Here is a 25,996-nt window from a genome sequence, read left to right on the forward strand (position 1 = left end):
ACATGCATGTGTGAGTGTGTTGCCAAATATATCAAGGTTCTCATGTATCAGTCAAGTCAATTACAGACATACACAGTCTTTTGGACAATCTTGGTCAAATATAGATAAAAATTCAGGATTGCCCAGTGTAGGACAGGACAGCACAGTAGTAGTCCCTAGTGCAGCCAGAAAGCAGGAGTGGGGGTCTGGGTGGAATGGTTTGAGAGAGAAGATGAGTTATCTCTGCATGACTGCTGTTGGTGTCGCATGCAGGGGTAGCTTGCTGTGCAAAGGAAAGTGCTGGTCCTCTGTCCCAAAATCTAGTACACCAGGAGCATGTGGGTCAGAAGTGAAAAGTGAAGACAAGGGTCTAAGGCAGCCATTTCCAACGGCTGTGCTGTGGCACACTGTTGTGTTGTGAATGGTCCACAGGTGTGCCATGGGAGTTTGAAGGAGATTAATTTATTAGTAGGGCCATTGGGGGAGGTGTGAGCCCCCCACCAACAGCATGGTGTGCCTTGTCAATGGTGAAAAGACTGATGGTGTGCCTTGACCATTTAAACACCTTGTCAGTGTGCTGAGAGGTAAAAAAAAAAAATTGAAAATCACTGGTTGGATCCCTCACTGTCTCCAGTGGCTGAGATGAAGGGGAAATCACTGAGGAGAATGCGAGCCCCATGCTCTGCCTGTCTACTCAGAAGTAAGCCCCATGGTAGTCAATGGGCTTCCTCTCGGGAAAGTGTGGGTAGGGTCGCAGCCCACGACCCTCCTGGGGTGGGAGGAGAGGTGGAAGCAAAGCAGCGCCGCCTGAGGAGAGCCCTGGACGGAGCCCAGGCGCTGTGAGGCTGAGGGAGGGTCGCCAGACGCAGAGCTGGCCGCGCGCGCGCGTGACTGAGGTGCCCCCTCGCGCGTGGGGGGGGGCCTCTGAGCGGGGCCCGCGTGCCGGGCGGGGCGGGCAGGTGCCTGAGGCGCTCTGGCGCTGAGGCGCCTCTGATGGAGTTCGGAGGGACCTTGCGGGGAGGGGCCAGGTGGCTGCCTCCACGTGTGTGGGGGGGCGGGGCGGGGGCCTGTGTGGGGAGGGGGTCGCGGGGGGCGCGTGCAGCGGCAGCTGGCGGGGCCTCCCTCGCGCCCTCCGCGCCTCCCCTCCCCCCGCGCCGGCTCGCGCCCGGTAACGGTCTCTAACGGTTCTCCCCCGCCGCATTCTGAGGCGGCCGCTGGCGTCAGAAGCGGGGACTCGCGCGCCGGCGGGGGAGGAAAGGTGCGGGCGGGCGGGCGGGGTGGCCGCGTCCCTTGCCCTGGCTGGGCGGCTCTGCCCGGCTTCTCCTCCCCCTCCTCCGCGCGGAGGGGCGTCGTGTTGGGGCGCGGGCGCGGTGCCGCCGGCGGTTCCCGTCCCGCATGAGTTGCGGCGGGGAGAGCGGCGGGCAGCCGCAGCCAGACCCCGCCGCGCCCTCGGAGCCCCCGCCGCCGCCTGCGGAAGCCCCGGGGGTCCCTCCGGGCCCGGGCCCCAGCGGCTGCTCCGCGGAGGCGGCGGGCGGGGCCGGCCCCAGCGAGAAGCCCGAGACCCGCTCGGTGTGCAGCAACAGCAGCGGGGAAGCCGGCGGGGGCGGCGCCGGCCCCATCTGCAAGATCTGCTTCCAGGGCGCCGAGCAGGTGAGGGGGGGCGAGCAGACGGCGAGCCTCGGGACCAGGCTGGACACACACGCACACAGTGACACGTGTCGCCTGAAGGGGGGCGAGGCAGCGCAGGCTCTGCCACAGGCGGCCATCAGCACCGTGGACAGCGCTAGTCCTCTGCAGGCGAGGAGGAAGCGGGGCTCAGGCTTGCCCGCGTTACAGCGGGGCTGAATCATTGCCATGATCGTGCGCAGGGGGCGGAGGTCCTGGGAGGCGGAATGGGGGTGGTGGGCTCTGGCACCCCTCCTAGGCTCAGCATCAGCAACCGGGGCAAGGACTGTCAGGACTCCAACTGCTGCGCCTTGGCTGTGCCTCCCAGCTTGCTGTTAAGTTGAATTAGCGGTTATAAATAATTAGCCAAGTCCTCAGTCCTGAAAGCGCAGGAGGTGGAGAACACTGGTCAGGATGACTGCCTGCCAACAGGGAGGAAATATATACTTTGTTAAAAGCATCGCTGAATGACTGGCTTTTGAGTCCAGTTAGCTAGGACACAAAGAGCTCAGTCCTGGGCCTGTCTATTCAAAACTAAGTCAGTGGATAGTCAAAACTATAGTCAGTGGATTTTACTTCCAGGGAAGTGTGCAGTCTTAAGGTCCAATCCTAACCAGCTTTCCAGCACCGATGCAGACACTGTGCAGCCCTGCAGTAAGGGAACAAATGTTGGCGGCCTCCATGACTGCAGGATGCCACATGTGCCCTATTGGCATGGCTGCATCAGCGCTGGAAAGTGGGATAGGATTGGACCAGTCATTGAATAGTTGAATCCTGCATATATTTAATTAAAACTAACTCCCAGTAAGTTTAACACTCTCTCTCTCTCTCTCTCTCTCTCTCTCTCTCTCTCTCTCTCTCTCACACACACACACACACACACACACACACACACACACACACCCCTTATGTGGTATGAAGGTGATACAAAAGTGTCAAAAATGAATGTATTAAAGTGTGTAAGGCCTCTGTTTTCAAACTGTGGGGACAAGCGCACCTGATGAGCTATGAGCTACACAGCACTTAAAGGGGAGGCATGATATTCAGACTCTATCGGAGTGAGGATGCATTGCTAAAGCCCTCATCTGGCAGCTGTAACAGCCCCATCCAGCCTCATTACATTCATCCCTACCAAACTAGACTTGATCTGTAAATGTGTATCAGTTGAACTGAACAAGATAGTGATGGGAGGAAAAATAAAAGAGTGCTTCTGCTAAAAATAAATCCTGCTAGTATCTTTTGGCCCGGTTCACAGATCCTAGCACACAGCTGCAGACACATGACTCTGCAAAAGAAGGTATGTGTGCTTACCCTGACTCACCAAATATGTGGTTGGTACTGGGATGTAAGAGAGCAAGGGAACGAGCAAGTTTGAAAGGTTTCAGAAATGCTAGGGAAAGGTACTACTTACTGAGTCAGATTTTTTGGCATTGCAACAGTGTCTAACCCCAGATATATTTTGGGGGGAAAAAACCTGGTATGCAAGATGTTAATCCATGTGAAGTAACTGAAAGTGCTTGTGTAATAAGTAGAGGTATTTGTTTACAGTAAGATAGATTTATAGCTTAAGTCTTACTTAACACAATGGGCTTACTTCTGAGTAAGGTAACTAACACCGTTTTCAAACACCTCTAGTAATAAGAAGTTTTTTATTGTATGGATCTGAGCATGAAGTACCTTTTCATCCTGGCTGGTGAATTTTAGAGTTGAAAAGGTAGTGTATCCAACACTACTTCCTAAAGTATGACATCATATACTTAAATATCCTCAATAATTGACTGCCTTTTCTTGAAAATCTTAAAGGGAGATAATACTAAACCTTCCATTTTATTGTCTGGCTGATCTGTTCTTTCTATCAGGACTTTTGAAACAAATGTTTGTTTCTTTTTCTGTATTCTGTGAATATGGTCAATAATTGCCCCTACCCCTTTTTTCTGACAAATGATTGTACAGGTTCAGCCTATTTTTACATGGATTTTTTATACATGGATTTGACTCAACACGAATGGCCCCTGCAAATGAGAAGGAATGTGCTGATCCCTGGACAAGGGGGAAAGTGCATCCCTTTAAAATCAGTTTAAAAAATTGAACAGTGCTTTAACAATAACCTCCTTAATGAAAGAGAGAGAGAGGGCAGCTGGCTGACAATCCATCAGTCCTTCTCTCTCCAGCGGACCTCTCCCTTCCCCCTGAGCACGTGAAAGAAAGGTGATCACTTTGCATTGGTGAAGGGAGGGGCTGAGTGAAGCACCTTTGTAAGTGCTTGGAGGAGGACCAATTGATGGATTGTCTTCTTAATGACTCTTATCTTACATCGCAAAGGTCAGCAAGGCTGTTTTTAAATCACTGGAGCAAAGAAACTATGTTTTTAAAATTGATTTGCTATAGTGCGTTTTTTGCTATGTGAGTTGGAACAGAACTCATGTGAATAATGAGACTCAACCTGTATATTTCCTTTCCCACTGTGTCTTATGTGTCTGAAAAAAAAAAACAACTATCTTCTCCAGCCTTTTCTTGTGGTATTGGCCTTCTAAACTTTTTACCATCCTTGGATCTTATACTTGCCTCTAGATTTGTTTAGGTTTGTCACCATCCTTTTTGAACCATGGTGCTCTGAACTTAACATAGTCTTCCTGATGAAGTTTTACATGATAGTAGAGCAGTACTGTTATTTCCCTAAAATCAGAAGTGACATTTTTGCCACAATAGACCACTGTTAACTCATGGTCTGATTTATTATATCAACTCACCCTAAAAAATTCTTAGAAATATTCAAATTGCTAACCAGTTATTCCTACCCCCAAATGTGTGCAGTTTAAGTGTTTTTCATTCCTATATGCAACAGTTTATATTATTTTTCATACTATCTGACCACTATTCTAATTGATTGCAATAATTTTGGATTCTCAAATTAATGCTTTAAAGGACTTTCAGTTCCTTTCCATTCAATATTGTATACACTTGGATATGCTTACTTTGCACTCTTTCATCCAGGTCATTGTCATATCCCTGCTAGAAAGTTTAATAGATACTTCTTTCTAATCTGCTATTGGTTCATTTATTACTACAGTTTGAATGCAGTTTAAAAAAAATTGTATACATTTCATAAAGTAGTTTTAAATTCACAGATTCTCATAGTTTCATACAAGGACATCTTGAGAGTACATGAAAACTTGCTGATATATATATTATTTGAATACATCAAGCACTTTTAATTCTCAGTAACTTCAACTGGAGAGTTAAGAACATCGTTACTATTTCTGTCAAAATCCATGGGGTTTAAAGATGGTTGACTATGTCCCAGTGCCTAATTGTTTTATTATTTGCTCTGATGCTTTTCATGGTGTAACTATCAGGTGCTCATATGCCTAGAGTTCATTTCATTGTCCTGATATTAAGATGCCCTAAGTGTGCATCCAAAACAAAAAAATTGTCTGAACAAATCAGAACACTAGTTACAATTCACATATTTAGGTGGTGATTCCTATTCTGACTATTGCTTGTAGACAAATAGGATTGATGTCACAACAGTCCTGAACCTTCACAGTCAGAAGCATATATTATAAGAAGTACAGTTATTATTAATTATATAGTGCCATCTATGTGCAGAACACTTTACCAAAAAATGAGAAGATGAGGTCAACCTCTCTTGCCCTTTGAACCCCCTCCAGATGCAACCAGAGCATAGTTCCAGTCATGTTTGGCAAAGTGGGCCATGGGCTTTCAGGGGACAAGAGGCTGGCCTCGGGCCAGATAGAAGCTCGCTGCGGGCCTTATCTGGCCCCCAGGCCAGGGTTTGGAGACCCCCAATTTAGAAAAAGAAATAAAGCAGGTAACAGGTGATGAGGAATGGAGCAGAAGATGTTATTACGTCATGTACATCTCATATTTTGTTGCAGTAGAGTCTAGGAACCTGGGGCTGGACTAGTACTTCATTTCCTATTGCATTTGCTGATTGGTTGCTGCCATTGCTTATCAAGGCAGTGTGAGAGAATGTCATCAACACATACTTGAATTGAACTCATTCAAGTTGTTCAGGTACTCTGATCTGAATGTCCTCATTTTGTCAATGATACTAAGAGCCCAATCCTATGGTCCATGCCATGCCTCCGCAGCGCGGACCACAGTTGCAAACGTGCTGTAAGGCATGTTTGCGGGGCTTACCGCTGGGCTCCCGCCGGAGCTGGCTCTGGAGTTTGTTACATCAATAGACTCAAATTTAATAATGTGCCCCTTAATAAGTTTTTTTTAAATTTTCAGATAATTAAAAATATTCCTGCATAGCCATATTAGTGCTCCTTCCCATTTTCATTCCAAACACAATTTTTTTTTTTGAAACAATTTTCCAGGATAACTTATCCTTAAAATTTTAAGTCAACTTAATTTTTTTAATTTGGCTTGTATTTCTGTGGGTCTTTCCTTACAAATTTGCTGAGTTTGTAAAAATCTGTTATTATAACATCTAGCATCTGTGCTTTGCTATGCGCCAGATCCTATCCTCCTCAGCCTCCCTGTCCCATTTGTCTCCTCAGTCTTGCACTAGTGAAATCTCTGACACAGGTCCGAGGAGACACATGATGGGGCAGGAAGCTTACAGATGGAAAGGGGATTTAAATCCCCTTTCCCTTCCAAACCTTCCCCTCCCCCGCTGAATGCAGTCTGTACCTTTACCATGTGGCTGCACCAGCAGGGGGAAAAGGATGGGCCAACAGTTTCCTCGAGTCTGACATCTTGCAGTTCACCATGTTGTCTGAATTGATTGTGTCAGCAGTGGTGTCACTAGGGTTTGCATCACCTGGTGCGGGATACCAGTGCGTCACCCCCCCATGCAGTGGGCGGGGCAACACCCCAGGTGGTGGGCATGGTGATGTAGCATCACTCCGCCCCCACTGGTTTTTCGGCTGTACCTTTTGATAGAACAAAGATAGAGCACATTCTTCATGAAATTACACATTGATTGATATATATCATGATGGTATTATTCCTCCAAATTATGATTTTAGTGATTTTGGTCACTAGTGGTGTCACATCCCCCCCAGGGTGTCAACTTACTAATACCTTATTGCAGCAGTTCTCAAACGTTTAGCACTGGGACCCACTTTTTAGAATGACAATCTGTCCAAAACCCACCAGAAGTGATGTCATGGTGGAAGTGACATCATCAGGTAAATTAAAATAAATAAGTAAATAATTAAAGTAAAACAAATAATTAAATAATCAGAAGCCAACCCTGTTCCACCAAGTGAATTTCCTCTGTAGCCTGCCTGCAATAACACCCCCCTCCAAAATCAGTAAGGTTTTCAGCCCTACCCAGTGCCCAGTTCAATTTAAGAACTTCTGTTTAATCATTGTCAGGATTCACCTGGCTTTGCAAGTCTAAAAAAAGTTCACCATATCAGCTGTTTTGATCCTTTTTAGTGGGGGGGGGGGGGGAGGCTGCCTTCTGGAGCATTTGTTGAGCTCCAATTCCATCAGATCAGGACCATTCTGGTGTCTTCATATTCCCCTTTGCCTGGCCTGACAACTAGCCAAGGCATGTTTGCTTACTTACACGTTCTGGTGTCATTGGATTCATGTCAGCCTGCCCTTTCCGACAGACTAAGGCAAAGTCACCTACTCATGAGTAAACACGCGATACAGCTCAGTTTCACTTTCCATAGGGCTCCATGCATTTTTTGTTCTCTGGTTTTTTTGGCCATAACATTTGATAGAAAGGAGATATTTCACTCTGGTGTTTTGCATTGCATTATGCTGGACATTCTGCATCCAACGGTATATAACTTGACAGTATTACTCCTAACCACCTCGATTTTAGCATGTCACCCCCCTTGTGCGCGTCACCCGGTGCGACCTGTGCCACGTACACCCCCTAGCGACACCACTGTGTGTCAGACATTTCTATACAGTGGAAAACTGTACTGTATATAGTTATATTGACATTGGAAAGATACTATAATGAACTGCATGTTGGTGATAGTAGTGTGCAGGTGATTGTGAATCTAAGTTGCGGCCCAATCCTAACTGGGTCTTGCACCGCTGGAACACTTGTTCCAGCAGAGTAAGGTCCTTTACAGTTATTGCTAAAAGCAAAAAGCCATTTGGATGCAAATTGCAAGTGGCCAGGGCTGCACACCAGTGGACCATGGTAACCTGCCAGCAGTGCAGGGGGTTGGAGCAAGGGATGAGGCAGAATGGCATGGAGAGGGGGAGGAATCAGCGGCAGCAGTGCATGCCAATATCTGTTAAAACATAGCAGAGAATATAATTATGCAAATTAGAGAGTGGCGGCTCAATACTATTAAAACCCACGCCAGCTGATGCAGCTGTGCCATTGCATCCTGCCTCCCTCCTCCCCCCCCCACTGATTTACCAGCACTGGGGGTAATTGATGGGCACAGCCATGGGTAACTGGTGCACAGCCATGGCTGCTCATTGCTTACAGTGGTGACCCAGCCATGCTGAATGGCATGTTGCATTTTGCATAGAACGCCAGTTCCAGCAGCACAAGGCTGTCATAGGATCAGGCTGAGAGAAATGCTTAAATTGCACATTCAACAAAATTTGCATAGCTGCACAATTTGTTTTATTCCTCAGAATTTGGAATTTTGGGTTCAGTTAATAAAGCAGTGAGGAAGAAGCTGTAGGACACTCAGAAAAGGGGAAGGGAGAGGACAATCTGTAAGGAAGGTATAGTATGGACTTAGGGCCTAGGTAAGGGGCCAATGAATTGTTATGTGTAGAGGTGTTTGTTTTTGTTAAAAGCACATAAAATTATAAAACACAAGATATTTTTCAGAAATTAAAATAGATTACTTTTCCAGTTAGAAATAATACATCTAACTGCGCTGCATCTGCTAACACTATATCACCTACACAGTACTTTTTAAAGTATTTAAAATTAATAAAAATGAGAACTTGGAATCAGAACTTAGAACAAAAAAAAACACAAAACACTGCTTTCTGCTTTTTTAACTTTTTCAAATCACAAAAAAAATAAAATTGTTTTCAGTCACCTCTAGTTATGTGACAAAGGCTGCAATCTTATCCACACTTTCCTGGGAAGCAAGCCCCTTTGACTATAATGGGACTTACTTCTGATAAGACATGGTTAGGATTGGGCTCAAAATCTCAAGCATTAACCATTGAAATCTGCACTAAGACAAGTGTAAATATTTATCTTTTTTCTGTAAACATGAGTTCTGCGAATTTGTCTTATTTTGGAAGGAAAATTAGATTCCTGAGGCTCTAGTTATGCACCTAAATCTATTGTTAGATTCCATATTCACTATAAAAAGCATGGTCTTTCCAGTTTTAAAGCCTGTGAAATGCTTTCATATGAATGCTTTATGAATACTTTCATAACAGGAGATGGGCAGCCCAATCCTGAAACTGGTGGTTCTGCCGGATGCAGCTGTGCCAAAATGGCTACCGCTGCATCCAGCAGCACTGCTGAGGCCACTGGAGGTCTCCTCAGGGGAAAGCCCCAAGCCCTGCAATGGGGTGTTGCGGTTTTCAGCCTGACATCAGGAGTTCAGGATTTCACTGGTCCCACCCCCTCCTATCCAGTTCCTCCCCCTGCCCCGCCCATGTTTTGCCCTCCTCCCACCAGCTCTGTGTCGTCCTTCTGCCAGCTTTGGGCCTGGCACCTGACTGGCATGGGCCCAGCACCAGCACTCCCTGCTTCCAGGGGTGCCATAAACATGCTTTATGGCATGTTTATGGCACGCAGCGCCTGTGCTAGGGCTCAGTACTGGCACTGAAGGAGTTCAGAATTGGGCCCTAGTATGCCACTTATGTTAATGCAGACTTTATAGCTGTAAAATGATTGAATTGCATTATAATAATATAGAACTTCTTAATACAAAGGCCACTTGGATGCCATGCATTTTTAATTAGTATTGAATAAGAATGACTGCAGAGTAACATTTATTACAAGTGCAATACAAATAGTATTGCTTGTTGCTCCATGAGATTATTTATGTAAGGATGGACACATTTATATTTATCAATATTTTTGAGCCTAGGATGGGAGAAATAATTAGGATAATATTTTTGAAAATTATTTGAGACAAAAACTTGGTTTTGGGAGTATTGCTTAATGATTTGAGAAGCTTCATATTATGTTTATGCATAATTGTGCATTCACACATTTGACATTTAATTCTTTTTGTCATTATTTTCTAGGGTGAATTGTTAAATCCTTGCCGATGTGATGGGTCAGTACGTTATACACATCAACTTTGCCTGCTGAAGTGGATTAGTGAAAGAGGGTCCTGGACCTGTGAACTATGCTGCTATAGATACCATGTTATTGCAATTAAAATGAAAAAGCCTTGCCAGGTAACATTTTGAATTTCCAGTAATAATCAACGCTGTGCATGGACTATACTATCCAAATAATTTCTTCACTTATTCTGTATCATGTGGATTCATCTGCTCTGTATATGCTCTTATCATACCACATTGTAACTGATTTCCAGGAAGCTCATCAGTGATGAAGACTCTAGTAACCTCAAGCCTAGACATAAAAGAAGTTTTTACCTCCATTAATACAACCTGAAGTAGCTTAAGAGCTGTTTTGAGTTCTACCCAAATTCAGTGGACCACAAGGGACTGTTCCAGAAGTTGAACTGTACTTCATAGTGCTTTGGTCAGTGCCAAATTCCTACATTTGGAACATGCAAATAGATGTAATGTAGGGAAGGCTATTCTGAGAAAATAACTTGAGGGCCAGTGCCAGGTTTCTGACCTTCTACAAGGTACTCCACATGGTACAAGATACTTCAGGACAATTTTAGTCACAAAGATTCTGTCTGCTGTGTTTGTTTTTTAGTCTTTGCCCTCAGGACCCCCCCTCCCCCCATAAACACATGAGTCAAGGTTTGGATTAAAATCAGGCCACTTACTAAAATAAATGCCAATCAACAAAATACTCTAAACTCTGCAGTGGGTCCTTTCTCCATACATTCCTTTTTCCTTTAGTGTGGGTACCTTCTTTGGAGAAGATAACATGCTACTATCTATTGCCCCTTCAGACATTCCCACTCTGACTCAAAGCTGCAGATTATCTACTTTAAAGAAAGGTGGGAGGAAGAGCTGTGATTTTGTTCCAGAAGTAGCCAAATGGGTGGGGTTACTCTGATGAACCAACATTCATTCTTTTCCCTAATGACCTGTGGAAACTGATTAACTCCTTCCCATCAACCCAATAAAATTGCCACAAGACTGATGTGAGATATGTGCACTTGACATACCCACAGCACCATGTAAGCCTGTAAATAAACATGTCAGATAACAATATAAAACTTTTGTATGGTTATGAACTTTTAGTAAATGTAAGCATTGTGGTGATACTTGTGGCTTGATCTCACTTTGTTACATGTGAAAACATAACTGTGGTCAAAATGTTCTAATTTGGTATTTTCTCTAGTAGTTTTCTATCTCAAATTTAACTATAGAGCTGAAGAAGCTGACCAGCTTAAAAAATTATTTTTCTTGTGACTACAGTTCTTTTCCTTCACCAAAATAAAGTCATGTTCCAAAATTTAAAGATTTGAAAGGAATACAATTATTTTTTGCATGCATGCTTTCCCTCTTTCTCTCTGACACATTGAAACACACAAACCCATGTGGACAATTTTATGAAGCTGGATTTGTGTGGAGACTTTTTTTTGTTGTAAACATTTTATCTCATATTACTTTTTCTTCCTTTTAGTGGCAAAGCATTACAGTAACTCTGGTTGAGAAAGTACAGATGATTGCTGTAATTTTGGGATCACTGTTCTTATTAGCAAGCGTGACTTGGCTTCTATGGTCTGCCTTCAGTCCTTATGCAGTATGGCAAAGAAAAGACCTCCTTTTCCAAATCTGCTATGGAATGTATGGTTTTATGGATCTAGTGTGCATAGGTAAGTTAAAACCATTAAACCATTTATCCTTTTTGCAAAAGGTGACGAGCTATTTTAGTACTTATCTGTATCTCATATCTCTCTTTCCTCCTTACAGCGTAAGTACAGCTACTTGTAACATATTGTAGTTCTTTTCCAACAGAAATGCATGCCTGCTTCTTCTGAAGCAAGTATTAACCGTAGAGTAGAAGTTCTCAGTTTGTGTCATAGTGAGCCCAATCCCAATTGGGCTTAATTCTAAGGGCCCAATCCTGTCCAGCATAGGAGCAACAGCTCCACTGCCACTGCTGCATCCTATGGTGGATGTGAGCGGGTTGGAGGTCTCTTCAGGGGAAGGAGATGTTTGCCCCCTTACCCCAAGTAAAGCCCTAGCCTGCTGAATGGGGCTTCTCAAATCTGCACCAAATAAATAACTGGTGCAGACTTGAGAAGCTCCATGTTGGGCTTCCAAGTCTGACATGGGGGATGGGTTTCAGCAGAGGAAGCCTCAGCTGGTCCCACCCCCTCCCAGGCCAGTCCCTCCCCCATTCTGCCCTCCCCCTGCTCAGAACGCCTTCCTTCCCCTCGCACAACTTGGCACTTACCTCCTTGCTGCCAGTGTCCAGGATAGTTCTGCAGTGACAACAGGATAGTGCAGGCCCCCCCCCCATCAGCACTGCTTCTTCCCAAAGTGGTGCAAACACCCACCATCAAGGCTGGGGCTACAGTGTCGGCTGTAGGGCAGCTTAGGATCAGGCTGTAAGTCATGTTTAAAAGCCTTTAGACATCCATAAAGATAACCTACCTATTCATTCAGGTAATCATCTGAGGTCCTGCATTGTGTCCTCCCATCACCTGAGGTGCTACAAGTGGTCACATAAGCGTGAAGGCTAGGTCCTTCAGTAGTGGCACAAAGGCCCTGAAATGCTCTCCTACCAAAAACCTCTTTGGTTTCCTAATTTTGATCTTTTTCAGTTGGTATTTGGTTCCATACTTCCCTTTGTGTCATCTTATGATGATGTTATCATCAGTATTTATTATTTGCTGTATAATTGTTTTGTTTGTTGTAAATAGCTTTGTTTTTATTCTTTTTGTTATGAGCTGTCACATGATGGACAGAAAAACAAAGCATAAGTATAAAGATTTGAAAAATAAGGTTTTTCAAAGTGCTTAATTTGGTCAGATTGTGGGTATTGACTTTATTTTGGTACCTGCAAGAGTGAGGGTGCAATCCTAACCAACTTTCCAGCACTGACCTAACCCCAATGCAGCCCCAAGATAAGGTAACAAACATGCCCTTACCTTGAGGAGGCCCCCTTGACTGCCTCCCAGATGCTGAATGCAGTGCACACCACATTGGCACAGCTATGTCGGTGCTAGAAAGTTGGTTAGGATTGCGCCCTGAGTCTTTCATTCATTACTTTAGTGGGTTCCTTACTGTGTCAGTAATGTCTTTATACACTGAACACTTGGTGGACCTTTGAATTGATCCAGCAAGATAATTCTTAATACAGAAAGACTACAAGTTAAACTATGCAATATTATGCATGTCTACTTAGATGTTGAAATGTGTTCAGTAGATCATACTTCAAGGTAAATGCATTTAGGATTACAGCCACAACAGTTTATATTTAGTTATCTTCACTGTGCTTTTGAAAATTAATGTCACATTAAAATAAAACATGAATGAAGATAAAAAGGTGAATCCTGACCAAAAAAACCTACTCATCCAGATACAAAGGAATCACTAATGGCCCAATCCTATGCCAGCTAGTGGCTGGTGGAACAGGCACGCGTACAGTTGCAAACATGGTGTGAGGCATGTTCCAGCAGTGTGGAGGCCTGTGGCACCATGGCCTGCACCCACCAGAGCAGGTAGGCTCTCCGCTATGTGGTAGAAACGGGAGGAGGGTGGATTGGGGAAGTGCAGCACTCTGGGACAGGAGAAGGGCAGGGAGGGGATAGTTCAGGTCCAGGATGGGGGCCATGTTTATAATTGCATCCTATCCCCCCCTCCCAGGCCTGAAAGCCTGACATGGGGCAACCCGGATTTGTGCAAGTTATATCACTGGTGCAGATCTGAGTAGCCTTATAGAGGTTGTTGGGACTTTACCCAGGGTAAAGGGACGAATGTCCCCTTCACCCGAGGAGATCTCCAGCAGCCTCACTTCCCATGCTGGATGCAGCAGAGGCTGCACTGGCCCTGCTGGATCGCAGTGCAGGACTATCGTTAGGATTGGGGTGCCCTTTAGATTAGTTCTGTTTAATCAGAACCATACTGAAATAACAGCAGAAATCCACATTTGTTATACCCAATTTCAGAGTCTTTTTTTAGCCTTTTTTGCACACTTCAGAAGGATTTCAGGCTAGCAAAGGCTTTCCAGGCCAGACAACGATTTACCAAATGTGTGAAAGTTTGTTGAGTTCTTCAGTGTGTGCTAAAATCCAGGTTCAGTTAAATTTAGAACCTGTTATTATTGTGAACTAGAGCAAGACTTCACCCTTATACATTTTTTCCCAGTTCCTTCAAATTTCTGCATTTAAGTTTTAGTATTCTAGCAGTTATCAATCAGTGTTCTTAGTTTGCAAATAAACTTCATAGTTTTATTTCTGCACAATCAAACTTTAATTAATATTAAACTATAACTTGGAAATCTGAAAATATTTAATTTTTAAAAAATACATAAACAATCCTTGGAATAGAAATTCAAAATCTTAAGATCTGGAAACCATGAAACAAACTCTTCCGTAAAAGACAATTCTAGTCATAAGATACTCTACCTTAGGGGAGTGCCTTCCCCACTTAATGGCCACAGATGTGCTTCCCCAATTTTACCACATGGCAAATGGTCATCTGATGTGGATAACCAGTTTACCAAGTGCTAAATGTGAGGACACTTTACCATGATAAGGGCTCCAATCTTCACCACAAGTCAGAATGGGTTCTGAGCGGTAGTTGCTCTGGCAGTGGCAGGGGAAAAAAACTCACTCCATGTAATCAGTAATACAGAACCCTCCTCCTTTCCAGTCCCAATCTGCTCCCCACTCCACCTACTCCCACTTCCACCCCATGTGTGATCCTGCATGGGGCAGTGGGCACCTGGAGTCTACTGTTGCATGATGCTGGCTGCTTACCACTTCCAGCGGCGGCCAGCCTGCACTTTCCAGCCTGTTATGTTTTACAACAGCTGGAAAGCACCTGGTGCCACTGGAATGCTTGTTGCAGTGGTGCTAGGCATCATTAGAAAAGGGTCAGTCTATCTGTTCAGTCCTAATGGCACTTGGCTTACAAAATAAATGTGCTTGATATAAAGATCTGAAGGCTTGAATAATTTGTTTCCTTCAATTTCAGGGCTTATTGTGCATGAAGGTGCCTCAGTCTGCAGAGTATTTAAGCGTTGGAGGGCTGTCAATCTGCACTGGGATGTATTAAATTATGACAAAGCCACAGACATAGAGGAGAGCAACCGGGGAGAATCTTCAACAGCTAGGACTTTGTGGTTACCACTAAATGCATTTAGAAACAGAAGTTTAGTTCATCCAACACAGTTGACCTCACCAAGGTTTCAGTGTGGCTATGTTTTGTTACATCTCTTCAATAGAATGAGACCTCAGGACGATTCATCAGAAGACAACAGCTCTGGAGAGGTTGTTATGAGAGTGACTTCAGTGTAACAGCTGTGATCACTGTGTGCACCAGGACAGTGTGCCACCTCTCTTACAGAATTCTGGAATGTAGTTGCAACAAATGGTGAAACCATAGCACATGACAATATATAAGATTTTTTTAATTTATGCTTTTATATGATCAGTTGAATTGCAAATACATTTTGCTTAAAAATGTCTCTTTCTTTTTATACCATGATTTATCACTTTTTATCAATTTGTACTTGGCATTTATAAAAATATAATTTAACAATAGCTTTAATAATGTGGAAACCAATATTTTAAATGACAGCTATTTTTGATAGATTTTACTGTATTTTCAACATTTTAAGCCATCTATAATTTTCCAGACATGACAAATGAGGTTGAGTAGATGATTTGTGTCTAGAATAACCAAATTACTTCATCTTATGATTTACTTTCAATTAGTATAGGTAAATATTTCATTTTAGGTGAGGGGAATACACACAGATTATTTGGTTTGCAGTAAGGGGCTTGTGAACTGGCTATATCCAAACTGAAATAAAGTTTAATGTTCATAACAGACCAGCACTCACATCTGATAGGTGAAATGCAAACACTTTTGCAAGAATGAGGATGTTGAATATCTGTGAACATGGGGACAATTTTACAAGACATTTAGCGAAAAAGAACTGGAGAGGGAAAATCTATTCAGATATATGCTCACAGTGCAATCCTATGCATATCTATTCAAAAACTATCATTGAATTCAGTGGGGCTTACTCCCAAGAAAGTGTTATAGGAGTGCAGCCTTAATTTAGGATAACAGTGTATTTCTACAGTTGCATTCAGGACATCAGACTAGCAGACCAACATTTAGCCAGAGCAAGTGTTTTCTCATAAAAATTATATTCAGTTGCATTGAACAATATATTTCCCATTTGATTTATCAGGTCAAATGCATCTACATGATTTAGTGCCAAATTTCTTTTTCTAAATATTGACCATCTCTAGTTACATTCCTCTTTTTTCTGTAACCATAAGGAGCCCCAACACAGAATTTCTGCATGGCTGTAATCACATGCTATTGAGTGAGCAGTAGAACTAATTTTGCAGTTTTCCAAAACATTCATGGTACTTGAACAGGCCTTGCTGAAGCATTAGTGTTGCCTGAAGCACCCATTGCTTTGTGGCTCACCTCACCACTGCTACTTCTGCCTCCTCCTCAGCTATCTAACTGGGTAGCAAAGCACCTGGTTTGGCAAGGAGAGGCAGAGTATGGCAGTCCCACCCCTGATCTTGCCCCTCAAAAGCTGCTGCTCTAGTTTGGCCACTCTTCCTCCATGGTGGTCTAGTTTATTTTAAACAGCCAGACTTCTGTGAAGGAGGCAGCAACAGCATGGGTTTTTGTTCTGTTTCTTCCTCCAGCAGTTCTGGAGGAAGAGTTGGGCTGTCACTGGCCCGATTCTCTTCCCACTCACTCTCAGCAAGTGGGAAGAGCCAACTGAAGCAGCTTGGTCAGTGGCAGACTGGAGGGGATTGGCAGACAGATGTGGAGTGCAACATGCATATCAGTCTTTTGCTGGCCCCCCAACTTCCCATTCAACATGAACTTTCTGGTTGACTTCATGGGTGGGATGGCCTATACTTGAATGACTTTATCTTGCTGTGGGATTGGAGAATGCACTGTGTTCAGTGAGCCAGCAGGAGGTTAGTAAAAATAATTAAAGTAAAATTTTTTTTTACTTATCCTGTGGTAGGCTGTGCAGTCATCTATGAATTTCATTGGACCTACTCCAGCCATTTTGCTAGTGTTAGTCTGAGGAAAGAAGTGGGGTGAGTTTGAAAAGAGCGGTTAGGATCTGGCGCATACTGGTGCTGCTGAGATCCACCCTCTCCCCACCCTTCACTGAAAATCCTCCTGCTGCCCCCACATAACACAACTCTGTTGTCAATTTACTGCTGCTGTGTGCACTGCACTGCTGGCCATTTGGGGCAGCAGCCTGAAAGCAAGCAATGGTTGCCTGGCATTCACATCACTGTAAAGGACCTTGCACTGTGAAACTTTAGTTCCAGCAGTACAAGTCCCCACTGATGCCTTAGCATCATCTTTAGCTGATTTCTTGAAGATGATACAGGATCCAAAACAGCTTGTGCTGCCTGATCCTATTCAGAGTTATTTCAGAGGTTTATCTGTACGTAAGGTCAAGCTGTAAAGCACCTGACCTTGAATGGATTTTAGAGCTTGGCTTTTGCAGCATTCCTCAGACAAAAGGCACACATCTCAGACCTGGAGGGTGTATGTGAAGTTGGACAATTGTCCTGCTTACAGCAGGGCCACCCCATATGATTGTGCACTGCACAAGGATGCCACGTGTAAGTGGGCACCATTCACATAGGAAGGAGGAGGAATGTTGATGGAATGTCAATTCTGCCAAGGAAAAAGGCACCTTTTTCTGCTGCCGAGAAAGGTGCTGTATGGGCTAGACCCGGTTCACAGCATGTATCCAAGTCTTAAAAAACATCCAAAAACATAGCTTGCAAACATCTTGAATCTGAGCATAGTAAGCCATGCAGTGGCATCCAATACCAAGTCTAAATTCAGACTCCTGTGCCTGACATAGGAAGGCCTAACCTTCACAAATACATTGTGGTAATTCACCTCCACTATGGAATGTTTTCACAAGGCTTCAGCTGCGTAGGATACTTCCCACTGAGGATGCAGAAGAGCTCAAGCAGTATGATATCCATTTCAAATATTTGAATGCAAATGAAAGCTTTTACAAGCAATAGTCAGTTACTATTATCTTGGGAATACAGTATCTTTTTTATCACAGGCTGTTTGCTCTGAATGGTCTCATTTGAGAAGAGCACACTCTGGGGTGGCTCAGCATTTCCCTCAGAAGTTAGCCTTGTTCCCTCACCCTCTCGTTGACTACAGTATCACAGCATTAAGAGTTTAAGCAAAGGTGGTCAAGTAAGGAACCAATTTTGTTTTAATCAGACAATTTCTGCCAGTCATTTAATATGCGTTTGGTGCTTGAAGATATTCAGACATTGCAGAGAGCTGGAATTATATATAGATGCCTTTTTAAAAAAACCTGATAAAACTGTTTAAAACCAAACCACATCAATCATTTTTGGCTTGTCTGTTCTTTGAATTTTCAAAGATGTTGGAAAATGTGTCTGAGTGACACATTGGAGAGCAACTATAAATAATTTTGCCAGCCTGTAGCCCTCAATTTCCTTCAATTTTCTGTCTATTTCAGATTGAACTGCCATTAACTAGTTATTATTCTTCATTTCTCTTGTTCTTTTGAAATCCCATGATAATGTGTTCAGTGACAAAAACTACTCATTTATCCAAAGTTCTAGGATTGCCAAAATTACTGGACTTTTTCCTTCACGTGGATACCCAGCCCATTTCTATTCATGTTTGTTCAGAAGTGCTTTGAACTAAGTTCAATGGGGCTTCCTCCTAAGTATTGCATAGGATTGCAGCCTAATATACAAATAGCAGGCAGCGGCTACAATCCTATCCACTTTCCTGGGAGTAAGCCCCATTGACTATAATGGGACTTACTTCTGAGTAGACATGGATAGCATTGGGCTCTGAGGCAGCTGACTGCCTTGGGTACTGCTTAGATACACCAAAGTAGATAATTTGTAAATTAAAGGAAAGGGAAAACCAGGGCCAAAAAAAGCCTGGCAACAACTAAGCATGCTCAGTGATCATTCCCTGGAGCCAAGGAATGTTGAGTTGCCAATTGGAAAACAATAGCAGAAAGGGGGGAGATAGGAAATTGGCCTATTCATTGAACCAGCAGGGCATTAAGGTTAGAGACTCAACATTTGCAGGTGCCACTTGTTGCAACTTAATTGCAACCAATGCACACATACTAGGGAGGAAGCCCTTCTAAATATTGTGAGACTTCTGAGCAATGCATAGGGTTTGATCATAAGAAAACTTGCTTTGATTTATATTAGCTGAGCATCCCAATCCTAAATGTGTTTATCTGGATGTAAACAGCATTGAGTTCAATGGGACTTATACCCAGAGAAGTATGCATAAAGATTATGGCATGACATCCTTTGATGATAAACCTTCACTTATATTTTTTTTCAACAAACAGAGTTTTAATACATTCAGGAGTAAAATGACAGGAATAGAATGGGCATAAACGAATGAACCATATTTATTGTTTTTCTAGATGTTTGTTAGCATTTTGTTTGATAAAAGTGTTGCGAGACACTGCAAGACACTTGGAAGCTTTTTGTCAGTAATTTCAAAGATTTTGGCTTCAGTCCAACTTAATCTAATTGTGACTAAGGTCTCCGTATTATGTACCATACTGACTGGAACAACTGGAGAAGTAGTACAGTAGTTCACTTCTCCAGTAGTTGCAGGCAGGGTTAGTATGGTACAGCTGGGAAGCTTCTTCCTCTTAGGTAGGCAAGTCAGGTGACAAAAGTTTTGTTGAGAGGGAAGGGGCTCCTGGTTACCCCAGTCTGACCTTGCCTCACCAGGCACCAGCAGGTCTTTCAGTGTGCAGAGCACTTAAAGGGGGGGAGGGAGGAAAGGACACAGATTAAGGATCTTGGGCCTTAAGGTCAGCAATCTAGCAGTGCAGTGCCAGGTGAAGGCCCTTGTTGGTGCAGAAGCATTGGGAGTCCGGCAGAGCTATTTGCTCACCAGCAAGCAGAATTGACAAGGCCTGCTAGGCCCTTCTCTCAGCTTCAACCAGAGAGACATGAGCGCCAAGCAACAAGAGCCATTTTGTTTGGGTGTGAAAACCCAAATTGTTCTTTCCTGACCCCAAGCTCTTCAGGGCAGGAGATGGACAAAGATCAACGGCATCACTGAGGACTCCCAGACTTTCCAACCTCAGAGCAGTTGGAGCAGTGACCAGCAGCACTTTCTTCTCCTGGAGCCTGTGCTGTAAACTTTACCCCCTCACAGGCCCAGGAGCAGTCGTGGTCCGGCATGCACTTCAGCACGACCGAGTGGGCAAGTGATTGCAGCATTCATTGGCCCAGCCATGACCAACCCCGTAGGGATCAACTCTGATCAGGCCCATCAGGTAGAGGCAGTCCCAAGCCTGGCTTTGGAGTTCCAAAAGGGTCAGGACGCCTAGTGGCAATAACCTGAGCCCAGACTCTCTGAGCAAGAACCAGAAGGGGAGGAGGAACATGAAGGTTCCCTCATGGAGGAGGGAGAGTTTTCAAAGGATCATGAGGTTGTCTTGACAGTCCCATTACCCTCCCCTGTCTGCGATGCTGGAGCAAGTGCACTGCTTGTTATCTCAGCAGCCATTGTGTCGACTGCCTTCCGGTGAGTCGGGCATCTAGCATCCTTTTAACAGACTTTTGCCCTGTTATATTATGGCAAGTCTTAGCAGAGAAGCTTCTTAACAAGAGGCTTCATCCCCAAACTAATCTTTAGATAGGGATGATTTGGAGGCTAAGGTCTCCTGAATTGTGGAAGTCCTCCCAGGTGGCAGCTGCAATTAATTCCACACAACAGAGCATGACTGCTGCTATGGCTCCTCCTCACCCATTCACTTCCCTCAGACCTAATTAAGAGGAGGACTGTTTGCCCTTCTCCTTTGGGAGGAGCTGGAAACCAGAGTAAACATGCCAGCTCTGTGCTACTGGCCTACATGTCAACTTAGGCCTGGCAGGCCTTTATTCCCTGTACTACTGTGTGAGGGAGGCCTGCATTCTACATGCCAACTTAGGCCTGGCAGGTTTATTCCCCTATGCTACTGATCGAGGTCTACCTGCCAACTTAGGCCTGGCAGATCTTTTTCCCCTGTGCATGAAGGAGGTCTGTGGCTTACAGATGGACTTAAGCCTTGACAGGATCCCCAGACAGGAGTGATAAATAGTGGGCACCCAGCAGCAGCCTTGGAGCCCCCACAACAGCAGTGGCAAAGCTGTGAAACAGCTTCAGAGCTCCTTGATCCACCACTCCCCTTCTGGCTGACTTGGTAGGGTCTGACAGGCCTGCACATTTGACACCTTCCTTCACATGGGCCTTGTCCAATGAAGGGTCTTGCAGGCCTGCACATTTGGCAACCTCCATTACTGAGGCCTTGCCCAGCGCACCCTAGCTACAGCTTCTCACCTTATGCCTTTATAAACTGAGTGGAGTGGGTAAGAGTACATTCGCCCCTGCCTTGTGCTGTGTCCATGCTGTGCCAACTACATGAGAGACAGGAGGAGAGGGGATCAATGCCAGCCAAATTGTCTATTACAGTGTTTCTCAAACTGTGGATCGGGACCCACTAGGTAGGTCATGAGCCAATTTCAGATGCGTTCCCATTCATTTCAATATTTTATTTTTAATATATTAGACTTGATGCTACCATGGTATGTGACTGCATCTGGGGAAATGTTACAGCTCTGTACTTTTAACAAGCTACTATGTATATGCTTTCACCAATGATAGCAAATGGGACTTACTTCTAGGTAAACATGCAGCCTAGGACTGCTAAAAATTATCCAGCTTGGTGATGTCACGTCTGGTCATGTCATCATTTCCGGTGGGTCCTGACAGATTCTCATTCTAAAAAGTGGGTCCTGGTGCTAAAAGTTGAGAACCACTGGTCTGATAAGTAGGTGTTTTAGAATACATGATTCATTTTATCTTCTTGATGGCCATACAAGATCATAGTAACGTGTAGACCAAGTACCAGCTAACAGTCTTGAGAATGTTAAAAGCTTTGGCGATTGTTGAGGATTGCCAGCTACCTCCTTCCCTCTCCAGAATAAAATCTGGCTTGGCCTGGTTTTAACAGCCACCCAGTATTCAGGAATTAACTTTTCAGAGCGTGGAGAGAAACACTATTACTTGCTTGTTGCCACAAATTAAGCAGTAGCCAAAGGACAGTTACTAGGCTGGTTGCAAAGTTGGCAATGTAGGTGCGTGTCAGCTACCAGGTATAGTGCTGCTTCCATTTCAATTTTGGGAATCCTGTATGCTAACATAGAAGAGTTTGCCTATCCTAACTTTTGAAACAGAGAAGAGAGCCATGTCAGTCAGCATTCAAGATTCATAAACCTTGAAAACTTCAAAAGGCTTGAACATCTCTGAGATGGCTACTACAGATACCAGCTAATCTAAGGCTCTAGCTGCAGCAACTAACAGGATTTAAACAATGGGCTGTTTTAGTTAAGTGTCTTTCTCCAGAGGCCTTGTTTTGTTTTCCTAGCATGGAAAAACTGACAGATGACTATGTTTGGTTGGCTCTTTTTCTCATTCCAAAGAAAGTGTTTGCTTTGGGATGCCTTTTCTGCATCGCAGGAAGTGATTACTGTATAACTGATTCCAAAAACTTAATTTACAGTCCAAATCTCAAAGGCCTCTTTGCTTCCCTGCAACTATACTTACTTAACCTTCCAAATCCAAAATTAATGCTGTTTGTTGGAAGAAAGAACACTGCTGTTTCTCAGTGGTCTCTATGCAGCACCTCATTTTGAACTGTGCTTTCAGAGGCCACGGACAGAAGTCTATCTAGGAAGCATGGAAGCCTCTGCATATTTGTTTGGTTTCCCTGACAGACTTATATCCTCGCTGTCCACCATTAAGGTCATGAAAGCAGCTTAGAAGCACCCTGAATAACATTTTTGGTCTCAGCAGGAGCCAGCTTCCACATGTAGACTTTTCATTCCAAGAACAGGGATGCCCAAACCCCGGCCCAGGGGTCATCTGTGGCCCTCAGGGACCCCCAATCCAGCCCATGGGGAGCCCTCAGTCTCCAATGAGCTCTGGCCCTCTGGAGACTTGCTGGAGTCTGCGCTGGCCTGATATGACTACTCTCGGCACAAGGTCCAACTGTTTGACCTCGCTCGCAAGCTGCGGGCTGAAGTCTCCCTCAGCTGCTTGCTGTTTCATGTCTGTGAAGCTGCAGCAGCAAAGGAAAGGCCAGAGCAAGGTCTTATATATACCTTGAGCTATCACGAGAACTTCATTCATTCATATAAGTTCCATCGCTAATATATTTGTTTATGTAAATTTATTCAAATTTTAAATGTACATTTTTTCCCAGCCCCCAACACAGAGTCAGACAGATGATGGGGCCCTTCTGCCAAAACGTTTGGACATCCTTGTTCTAGAACAATGAAACAGACTCCTTCACCTGATGTCTTGTCAGGATTCCACGGTCTCAGCCTTGACAGTGGAGCAAACGGAAGCACCTAACTTTCCGCTCAAATCTAGAAGCAGAGCGGATGACAATGCCTGCCTGGGTCAGGCAGACAGGGCCGCATCCACTGCACAGTTGTTCCCATGTAGGCGACTGGCTGATGGCAGCTGCAATTCTCACAGGAGAGAAATTAATGGCTCTCCCCCTCTCTCTTGCCAATGTTTGTGGCAGTTCTGTCTGCCTCAAGATCACCCTCTATGTAATAGTAATAACAAATGAAGCTCTTTGCTCTAATACAGTCATTATCTAATACAGTCATTATCAATAGAAATGGAGGGAAGAGCACAGTTTGGATTGGTGCCAGTGGAAGCTTTTCTCCTGGCATAAAGTGCAACCATGAGGGGAATCCAGATCAGGATTACAGCTGGAGCAAAACATTTTTTAAAATACCTCTCATAGGTTTTGGTCTCAATTTGAGTTGCCGTTCCTGACAGCTGCCTTTCAGATAATAAAAATCAAGCACACAGGAATCAAACAAATAAGTAACATAACGTGTAGTTTGGTCTTCAGCCTTGGAAGTGACACAAAAAGCAAGCTCTTCCTGGAAGTACCCTCTTCCCGTACCAAATTCAGGAGCAGAGAATAGAGCAAAGCCCAGCTCAGGATGGTAGGGTGGCTCCTGTCACCTGGATTTTCCCTCAGACCGATTGCTAGATGGCTTTTAGAATCCTCACTTCCTGAGAAATTTAGGAGATAGAGCTGATTACAGAGTATCTGTGTTAGATGTGGAGCTCATATGCCCAAGGAAATGTGTCCAGGACTGCAGCCTTAACTGCTTTAATCGTTACGGAGGACCAGCCCATCCATGAAGCCAACTGAAGCTGTTCCTTTGGGCAGCAGACTGGCAGGGGAGGAACATCCCCTTCCACCCACCAGCTTACCTCCACAGATCTTCTTGCCGTCACTTCCTGAATTGGAAAAGGAAGAGGTAGATAATGTGAAAGTGAGGAGGAGAGGAGAGCAATCAGCTAGGGAGTCAGAGGAGCAGAGGTTGGCCCATCAGCAGGTAAGGGAGCAACAAGTGCCAGGAGGTCTTGAGCCACCCCTGTAGTCAGGTCAGCCAAATGATCAACGTGGCAACCCTTGCCTCAGAGCTTCATCATTTTTTTGGTTTTGTTCAGAATTCTCCATGGAGTATGGAGCTGCAGGCAAAGCTCTAATCCCTACATCCCTCATCTTTTCTCAACAGAAGTACCATAAACAACTTTACCTTAGGAAAGTGGCTGAGAGCAACCATGCTCTTCAAGAATTCCCCCAACCATCAATAATCCCAAGCATGTCAGCAGTTTCACAGCTAGCCTACTTTAGAAGTGTGAAGATGTACCCTCTTTGCTCTTTCACACATTTTCTCCTCTATTCCTTGTGTTATTGTCAGAGAAAAGGATCATCACATAATCTTCATAAATGGACTGAAGAAAGAAAGGAAGGAGGGGCTTGCCTCTCTCCCACACTCTGCTAAGTGTTATATACACTGGGGGTGGGGGTCATATGTGACCAGAACTTTGATCTATAGAGCAAACCACCCCTGATACCAGCACCTGTAAAGTGGAGCAAATGTGCCATCCTTCCAGCCATCCCATATATATTGGCACACACACTCTTGCTTGAGACTTTGTGGCCATGCTAGGAATTTCTACCATGGTGTAGAAGAGCTGCATTTCATCACCCTGACTTGTGAAATAGTTGCCTATAGAGTGCAAAATTTTCTAGTACTCTACACGGAGGCTTTGATTCTTGTAATGTATGAGACATTTTGCAGAGCAGGCTACACTGCGTCATTCCCACTTTCCAGGCAGCCCTGGGAACTGTAGTTTGGAAGAGAGTGGATTCTCAGTTCCCCCCAATTGTTTTTTTTTGGGGGGGGGGAACTATGATAGCTGGCATAAAACCAATATCCCCCTTTTCTCTCACTAGCAAACAGCAAAAAAAGAGCATTTCTGGTTAAACATTACCTCAGTGCTTCCTGATGTATGAAGATTTTCCTACTTCACGTCAGTGCAAAATGGAAACGAGGTTGGATGACATTAAAAAATAAAATCCTAGAACCACATTAGTGACTTGTTTGGGCTTTCTAACATTTTTTTGGTTAGGAAAAATCTGTCCCTTCCCAGTACTCTTTGGCTGTCATATATATAACAGTGTGCTTCTTATGACTTACTGGGCTGATATCAGAATAGTGGAACAGAGAATAAAATATAAGTAGCAGTCAATACTTTTCCTTCTGTGAAACACTGTTAACCTGCTGCAGCAATGGAAGAGGAGTGGTGGAAAGGAAGGAAGAGAAGGCTTGATTTTATTGCTGTCACCACAGTTTTCTGATACAGGGAGTGGATGTTACAGATTTGATCATTATTTCTGCAGATGCACATTGCAGTTTATAGTGGAGTATTGGGTTTCACTGATTCAGTGAGATGACCTATAAAAGCTCAGTGTCCTTTAGTTTTAGGAGTGAGGCAGCCTGAGATTTGCTTGGATTTTTCTGTGAAGCAAAGTAAACAGCATCATTTAAGATGCTGACAACTGGAGCAAAATCAACAGCAACGCACCACATGTCAGTCAAGCTAATAATTCCGCCTTGGGTGCCCTTCAGGGAGAAAGGCGGAATATAAATCCAATAAATAAATAATATGC

The 25,996-nt window shown here is 44.2% G+C and overlaps 1 protein-coding gene across 1 annotated transcript; it reads left to right on the forward strand.

Moving 5' to 3' along the window:
* Positions 1-1,374: 1,374 nt before the first annotated feature.
* MARCHF11 (membrane associated ring-CH-type finger 11) lies at positions 1,375-15,206 on the forward strand. The gene is made up of 4 exons (XM_066624470.1): positions 1,375-1,629; positions 9,829-9,984; positions 11,360-11,552; positions 14,884-15,206. Exons 1-4 carry the CDS (start codon positions 1,375-1,377, stop codon positions 15,204-15,206), a joined length of 927 nt encoding a protein of 308 aa, XP_066480567.1.
* Positions 15,207-25,996: the final 10,790 nt, after the last annotated feature.

The sequence above is a fragment of the Tiliqua scincoides genome, chromosome 4 (genome assembly GCF_035046505.1).
Source record: "Tiliqua scincoides isolate rTilSci1 chromosome 4, rTilSci1.hap2, whole genome shotgun sequence".
Taxonomy (NCBI): domain Eukaryota; kingdom Metazoa; phylum Chordata; class Lepidosauria; order Squamata; family Scincidae; genus Tiliqua; species Tiliqua scincoides.

Bases quoted from the DNA above. Each gene is read 5' to 3' on its own strand.
- MARCHF11 (XM_066624470.1), top strand. From the start codon at position 1,375: ATGAGTTGCGGCGGGGAGAGCGGCGGGCAGCCGCAGCCAGACCCCGCC. The intron at 1,630-9,828 runs GTGAGGGGGGGC...ATTATTTTCTAG, and splicing joins GCTTCCAGGGCGCCGAGCAG to GGTGAATTGTTAAATCCTTG. The intron at 11,553-14,883 runs GTAAGTTAAAAC...CTTCAATTTCAG, and splicing joins TATGGATCTAGTGTGCATAG to GGCTTATTGTGCATGAAGGT.